General features: G+C 37.3%; 1 protein-coding gene across 7 annotated transcripts; it reads right to left on the bottom strand.

The window, feature by feature from the left end:
* Positions 1 to 2535: 2535 nt before the first annotated feature.
* LOC140009274 (WRKY transcription factor 44-like) lies at positions 2536 to 6988 on the bottom strand. Of its 7 annotated transcripts, none has more exons than XR_011816688.1 (7): positions 6639 to 6988; positions 5424 to 5781; positions 5207 to 5338; positions 4259 to 4953; positions 3854 to 4012; positions 3239 to 3402; positions 3084 to 3155 (listed from the first exon to the last, which is right to left on the bottom strand). XR_011816688.1 is itself a non-coding variant. In XM_072054373.1 (7 exons), exons 2-6 carry the CDS (start codon positions 5640 to 5642, stop codon positions 3339 to 3341), a joined length of 1269 nt encoding a protein of 422 aa, XP_071910474.1. In that variant the 5' UTR covers positions 5643 to 5781; positions 6639 to 6988; the 3' UTR covers positions 3084 to 3155; positions 3293 to 3338. The 7 variants fall into 7 exon arrangements, 4 of the variants coding, with proteins under 4 accessions (XP_071910471.1, XP_071910473.1, XP_071910472.1 ...); XR_011816690.1 differs by having other exon boundaries at positions 3293 to 3402; positions 3743 to 4012; positions 6639 to 6987; XM_072054373.1 differs by having other exon boundaries at positions 3293 to 3402.
* Positions 6989 to 8340: the final 1352 nt, after the last annotated feature.

The raw sequence follows: 8340 nt of genomic DNA, 5'->3' as shown, positions 1-8340 counted from the left end.
AAACGGTTAACCTGACAATCATTTGTACTCCCAACCCTTTTGTCCAGGCCTTAATTTAATATTGTATATATAATATAATTATATATATGTAACATGCAATGAAGAATATGATATTTTCTTATGATAATGTAATATAATATACTTTTTTTGTTTTATTAGTTTACTTTTGTTGTTATGGCATATTGTTTATAAAAAAGTAATGATAATTAATTTAGAACTTATATAATAACAAATATAGAGAAATGGATTTACAAGGTCAAAATAAATTTTAAACTTTATCTCATGTTAAATTTTTTATTGAAGATTTAAAAAAATGAGTAATAAATCTATTATTAGTGTTATACATGTATAAAAATAAAATCACGTAACAAAATAGTAGAGGGGTAGGGTGGGCGAGAAGGGGATACGGGTGAAAGTAGGGTAGGCGAGGATAAAAAGAGCTTTTAGGTGACAAAGCGAGGGTCCCTATCCCAAACCTGCCTTGTTAATTCTTTTTTTTTTTTGCAAAGGCCCATACTAACCAGTATAGCATTACATTGAGTTTAGGGTCCATTGGTGCAATCAAATTTAGGATAATTTGTAACTTATATGTTTGTCTTACTTGTCTTCTTTTTTGGTTTTTTTTTAAGGTCTTACTTGTTAATTCACGAAAATTTACGACATTAAAAAAATGCAAATAAGAGAGAACACAAATCAATTTTGAATATTTCAGACGCAAGCAATGGACAAATTTTTATTGAAGTCATTTGATAAATCACGGAATAGTATCGATGAACAACTTGTTATGAGATTAAAGTGGAATTTAGGGATTTAAGTCACAACAACAACTTCATAATTCAGGTGAACAATTGGTTGGTGCTGACCTGAATGGTGAGCGGAGGATTGGAGATTTGAACTTGTTGGAAGGGTAGCAATTTTCAGCATGATTCGAAAATATGATTTGAACCTAATATGTAATTAACAAGTATGAATTTATTTTTTATAGATTCGAATCAAAAGTTAGTTAAATCCAAATAACCCGTCAAGCAAACAAGTTCAAATAAAGTCAATCACAGTCTACAGATTAACCCGTTTGACTCATTTAGCATGCAATTTTATAATTTAATACATTAATTGAGCAATTGAGTTATGTTTTCTTGCTGTCATCTCTTGCTTTATTTTCTTTTAATTTTTTTGGCTACGCACCACGGTTATATATATATATATATAAAATGTAAGAAGTAAACAGATTATTCAAATCAAGTTTAGGCAACTCACCAAGCTAGCGAGCCATATTCGAGTTTGATGGTTTAATTTTTCGTGCCATGTTCGGGTTGGCGGGTGTTGTTTTTGATCCAATCTGTCAACTCGCGACTGGACCTGATTACCGCCTGCCCCTGCTACAACTTACCAGTCCTACTTGTACACGGTGGTCCCGACAAACGCCAAGCGCCCATGACACCGACAGAGAATCAGTCAACGCTTACGATTGAGGTGTTGATTACCGTGCCTTCACAGTCAAAGACGCAAAACTGTGTACTGTGACATCATCATCATCCCAAAACAAAATGATGAAACTAAGACGGTCGATCATTGGAAGGCCTGCGAAGAAGGCATATTTTCAAATGTAAGACAGGCAGGCAACGCCAAAAAGTGGCAACCACTGCCTTTGCAATCTCAAATCACAAGTCTTTGCGTGATGATCCCTGGTCACAAAAATGTCTTTCGTTTTTTCCTTCTTGTCTGTTCCATATTTTGACAGGAATTTCAAGCAATCGATCATAATCAGCGTCGCACGCGGGCATATATATATATATATAAACGCGCGTACACACAGGCTACAGTAATGCCTAAATATGACATGCCAACAACCATATACAACAGTCCCCTCCATGTACAACCACCAACCCAAACTACCACCAAAGTATTAAAGTTTGGTGGGCCGGACGATCAGGTTCAAATTTTACCTTCCATCAATTGTCATATTAAATGGTTCTACTTAAAAAAATCTAGACGAGTGCATAGTACACTCGTTTGGTTCGGTGGTGATTTAGTTCTTCTGAATTATCTTTAGATCTTTTCAAGTCCTCCTCTTCCTTAATATAAGATAGAATAGGTTATATAACAGTTATTGTTTCGGACAAAAAAAAAACATATACTACCAGAAGATCCGGAAGCAATATAAACGAATCTGAACTTTCAGATCATCACGCAATTAAGCCAGTAACAATGACAATTAGCAAGTCAATTAGTCTCCAAATTTTAAATTTTCAAGAGAACATGAACCTGATTTGTAAGCTTTTTACGGGGTAGGAAGGGAACAAAATCATGGGACTGGACTCTGGACATATAATTAGGTTGCGCCGGAAGAGGCAACCTTGATTTGAGGTAATAATTAGCTACTACAGGTCCTTCACGCGGTGACAGAATCCTCTGGTAAAACTACAGTCACAAAATTCTAACATGTTCTAGCTCTTGATTAGTTAGTAGGTTCACCCAATCAAGAACTTGGAAATCATCATGCAAGCACATCATTATCAAGATTACATCTGCTGATTTTGATGACAATACCAAATAAGCTTTCTACTGTCAGGAATTGACCGAATACAGACTACAAATTCGTGTATGCAGAAGACTATGCAGCACGCTGTGTTTTCCTTCACACTATTCGAAAACAGTGCAACACAGATCTCGCCGGAGCCGACACAAATACTGCTAAATGACGCGAGATGGCATGGTATTTCGTTTGTCTAAGGAGATATTCTCGCTTAGCCTGCCATTCTGGTATACCGACACTACTTATCTATCATTGGATTCACCGCGAATTAAAGCAGATAAAACACTAAAGTCTTCCCACAACAAGCAGCAACTATTAAGTTGATTCTGCCACAAAACCTCCAATTGAAGACCCTTATGAGCCCTATGACCTCCTCACTTCCATGTACCAACTATTGCCTTGGAAATTTAGCCCTCTCCCAATGAGCTAATCAAGATATATTTTTTTGGTACCTAAGGCCTTTGTACTAGTTTTAGCCGCCAAAGAACTTGTGCTTTTTGTCGGCATCTCATGGTTGTGCTTTCCTTCATAAGTCGTCATGAAGGCATTTGGATCATCCGACGTTCTCTCCACATATTTGCGCACATTGCACTTGAGACTGGTACATCTATAGTAACTCCTGCAGCAGGCACACCGTTTAAAGTTGTCTTTAGAGATTTGTAAGTAAAACATATGATACATATACACAAATTAAGGTCTAACCTGACCAATAGGATGAAAGGTATGAAATAGCAAAAATATATTAGCTACTCCTACTTGTTTATAAAAGATAACTTCATCATCATTAACCACTGAGCTTGGCTCAGTGGCTACCAGGAAGGGTCTTAAATCCCTCATTAAACTGTATGTGGGGGTTCAAATTCCACCTGTAACAAAAACAATTTAAGAGTTATGCCAAAACACTCCCTTGGTCTAGTAAGATTTATGTACCTGCTAGCCCAAAAAACACAGTCTCTTTAGGGGGAGAGGCTCCCCTAAAAAATCATCACTACGTGTCGTCCAAAAGCCTTTTATCACTAGTATTAGCGATAAAGCAAACAGGAGAGCTTTAAAATCATCATAACTATATAGCATATTATCTCCTCATTTTGTGCCGTTACTGCTTTGAAGCAACTAAGCCTTAAACCAAGGATATAGCCATGGATTTGCATCCTCCAAATATAAAACGACACGAAAAAAGTATCAGGAAAGATGACAAATGCCTACCTTGTATGCACCATTGCAATGCCCAGAGTAATTCTTGTACGTAAAAGATACGGTCATATGTAAATTCTTGAAATTTAAAATGCGTGCAGAATATCATGACTTGGCATTAACCTTGGATATGGATTTCCCTTCACAACTTTTTGCCCATACTTTCTCCAGCGAAATCCATCTCTTATGATTTCAGAATCAGTGGAGTTTTGACCAAGAACCTGAGGCTCTTGTGCTCCTTCAGCTGCTGTGCCTGCTACATTCGATTGGTTGTCGTTTTTCCTGAAAATCAAGAGACTAGTCATACTCTTATAAAATTTATTTCATGAATTTTAAAAGTCAAAGCGCGTGAGAAAATTCACTGGCATCCCATATGCTCATGCAGAGCAAATAGGCTTGAAAGTGAGACGAGAAACGGAAAAGAAGTTCCCTGCACAGATCAGCAGACTAACTAGGAAGAGTCTATCCATGTTAAAACAAGCAATTCAGTATGATCTGCTTGCTATTTGAAGTGTATATATCCCTTACCTTCTTTTCCTTTTCGGTCCCTCCGTCTCTCCCTCCAGTCCCTCCCTCCCTTCGTCAAACTCCCCGCTGTGGCAAGATGAATTATCAAGGTCTCCATTTGTAGGGTGCATGCATGATGGAGCTCCTCCCGAATAACTTGAATGGGCTAAAAAACCAAATTCATTTGGATTTTCCATGGTGCCTTCATAACATTCATTCTTGTCACTATGTTGGTTTCTGCATAGGGGATTGTTTGATTCATTCCCGGAAGTTCCTTGCCAATGTCCATCGGAGGAGTTACGTCTTACAGGCTGCGTCTTCGGATGACTATGCTCACCCTTGTAGACAATTTCTGCAATCTGACCATCTAATGATCTCTCAACCTTTTTTTTCACAGGACAATTTGGATGTGTGCACTTGTAATAACTTCTTGGATATTCGCTTCCTTTAACCTGCTTTTGTCCGTACTTCCTCCAATTATATCCATCATAAGAAGGACGATCCCCATTTGCCGTGTGCGCTAACGATCTCTGATCCTCCTCCAGGTTCTGTGTTGTCACATTCGAGGGTTCAACTCTTTTATTCTTTTGTGCCGCGGATAGGAAATTCTGATGAGGCTCTGATCTATTGTCACATTGAGGTTTGACTAGGTTTGGTAGTTGGAAATTTGCCTCAACTTCAGCTAATTCCTGTTCCTGAAATAAATTGGCACTTCGCTGTACATGACGCCAATATATAACTAAGTCCCGACTCCACAGATGGATAAGAATTTAAAAGAATAGTTTCACCGGCCATTCTTGTCAAGATAGATTTTTGGAGAATGCTAACATAGATTAGATCTAAATGACAAAGTTGTAATACATTTATGATGCAGTTTGGAGTTATGCCATGATCCTCACACATGCACAGACAGGGAGAGGGGAGGTTGGGGGCTCTGTAATTTCGATAGTGTGAATATTGAATACTGACCATATTTGCCAAGAGAGAAACTGTTGTCTTGGAGACGAGCTTGGCCATAGGTTTGTACACCACTTTGCATTTCCCGTCTGCTTTCAAGTCCTTAGCAGTGGGAGAAGAAACAGCAGCCCCACATAGATTAGCCTGGAATCAGAAGATATGTAACAGTAAGATATCTACGTCTTGCGGGAAAAAAATGCAGTAAATTAATGGGAGGAGAATTGATAACCTGGGAAGCAGCCACTCCAGCCGAAGGATGGTCCACTGCTGGCTTGAACCTCACCGTCCTCGGTCTAATGGCTGTTACCGCAGCTTCAGAACATGTGCTAGAGGGTGAGGCGTTGATGGCACCGGCAAGAAGCTCAGAGAAGGATTTAAAACCGGAACAAGTAGGTCTTGATGCTACAGGCTTTGCGATGGCCACTTTCTCTGTTTCTTTAATTTCCATCTTCAGTACACGTAACAAGCGGGAGTCAAAGTCTCCAGGAACATGAATGACATCAGTTTTCTTCTACCAAGAACTGCATTGATTCGTTAAGATTCTTCATGTTACCGAAAGTGCCGGCCAAAATCATCTTGCATTCCATCTATCGGGAAAAAGACATTGAATCCACACTTGTCAGCTGTTTTATTTGAATTAAATTAAAAAGAGTCTTATTCCTCCAAGAAGCATCAACAAATGTAGGGCACAATAGTTTATTACTGTCAACTTATCAACATTTCATACAAATTAGGGGGGAAAAAGGAAAAAGAAAGATTCAAAAGGGAGCACCAGGTTCACACCACACTTGCAGATTTGCACCCAGAAATGCCAGCCAATTATCAATATATCAATCAAAGACGACGAAAGATGCAAAGTTCAAAGACTAGTCATAAACTACGCTTGCCTACACGAGGGGAGAATTTGTATCTCCAGAAAGAAAATGAACGTCTGAACAAAGAGATAAGAGATAGAAACCAATATCAATGATTCCAAGATGGAAAAAGAAAAAATGCCTGTATAACTCACAGAAAAGAAGTCAATAGCTCTTGTTAGTGAGCACCCAATTGCAAGAGAAAGGATAAGAAACAAAGAAGAATGGTAATAGCCAGGTAGCCGTGGTCATCTGAGCCTCATGAGACTGTTTATGTCTCATGTTATAGCATCCAAAGGGACTGTTTATCTCTCACGTTATATCATCCAAAGGGAACAGCATTATATCCCCAGAATTTAATCAATGGGCAAGGACAAAACCAAAACTAGCAATCATTCACACATGTAGTGACACACACACACACACATGAAAAGAGATGGCATCTATAGTATACCTTGACAAATCCAGATTTCAAGAACAGGCACCTCCTTTTTGGGCTAAAAAAGAGAAGCCGACAACAGAAAGAAAGGAAGAAAGACTATGCAGAAGTTTTAAGAGAGAAAAAGTTTCTCGGGCTTTTCAAGTTTTACCTTATCTAAATCTATGCAGTAGAGAAACGAGGGATGATTCAGGCAGACGATAAAAACAAAGGTCTATTACGTATTTTCTCGTAATCGCTATGGAGCAGCAGCCGCAGCTAAAACTACAAATGAAGCAGGTTAGCCAGGAAGCACGAGAGCTCTCGCGGGACGGGGGATGTAGTAACAGAAAAATCTGAAGGAAATATTTTGGTTGAAGATTAGAACTTGGACGACGGAGGATTATGGCTTTGAATTTTGCTTGGGAAGAAAAAAAAAAAACCAAGAGAATCACTTAGCATCAGAAGACGTATTTGATATTCTTGGCATTGAAGAATTAAGCAAAACGTCTGACTGGTTGGTTGGAAGCCCGGCGTCTGGATATTAAATACATACCCCAACCCCCATAACATACCACCATAGGCATATAAAACGCTTCACAGCTTCTTTAGGACCAAATCCATACGTTCCCAACTAACTGTCTTGTTAGCTGCGGCTGTTTTGACTCCACGTTATTCCTACACCCAGTCCAGTATCCCTGTACTACTGTACAAGCACGCTGTACTACTTACTAGAGCCAGAGGGTTTACAAATTTCCACCTATAATTATAAAGGGAAGTGCAGTAAACCCAAGCCCAACGTCCCATATTATTATTCTCTTTCAGTCTCCCAAAAGAGCTTGAAAAAAATTTATTATGTTACTGTGCCATTCTGTTACTAGCGTTTGACTTTTATCGGCCAAAATATCCATTTTACCTACGTACTTCGGTCTAGGGGCAAATAAATACAAATGATGCATGATTTGATGTACCGTCGTATGACTTTGTTACACATATAAATTTGGGATAATATCAGAAACCTCCCTTGAGATTTCTATTAATATCACTTAGCACCCTTGAGGTTTTAGAAATATCACTTACCCCCCTAATAATTGTCAAAAGACTATATATTAACCCTCACTTAACACATAATTTACAACATATTAAATAAATGAAGCTCAAAATTTTTTTTTAAAAAAAAGAAATGGAAGTCACTTTCTTCTTTTTCCCTTTTCTCCATCATTCTCTCTTACTCATATATTTTTTGATGAATATGCAATATTATATTATAAATTATAATAAATTAAATTTTATTTATCTTTTACTTTTTGTGATTGTGATAAAGTGGGGTACTATTTATTTGCTTATTTTGATTTGATTTTTATAATAATTGGTATAATTTAATGGTTTGAGCAAGGGTTAAGAAGATGGTGGAAAAAATGTAAATTCATAAGAAATCGATTTTGAGCATATCGAATTAAATTGATACAAATGTATTTCTTTTCAAATATCATTTTTATTTTTCAAAATTATATTTTTATGGGGTATAACATTGTGATGTAGTAGTACTACAAGAGATTGCTTTTGAAGTGATGGTTTTCTTGAAGTGAACAAAGTGACTTAGGAACATTTTTATTTAGTAAGTGAAAGGGTAGGTTAGGGTTTTTAAAAATTTTGTTACACAAATAACTAAAGTAAGGGAGGTAAGTGATATTTTTGAAACCTTAGGAGTATCAGGTGATATTAAGAGAAATCTAAGGAGAGGTTTCTGATATTATCCCTATAAATTTTGTTGGTATACATAAATTTACCGAATAAATATGATTCGATTTTAAATTGTTGTAACTATATTAATTAAATTTGTTAATCTGTGTGAAAAAAAAAAACTTATCTTC

Source organism: Coffea arabica, chromosome 6e (assembly GCF_036785885.1).
Source record: "Coffea arabica cultivar ET-39 chromosome 6e, Coffea Arabica ET-39 HiFi, whole genome shotgun sequence".
Lineage (NCBI taxonomy): Eukaryota > Viridiplantae > Streptophyta > Magnoliopsida > Gentianales > Rubiaceae > Coffea > Coffea arabica.
The sequence above is the reverse complement of the archived record's forward strand: the minus strand, read 5'-3'. Positions and strand labels throughout refer to the sequence as shown.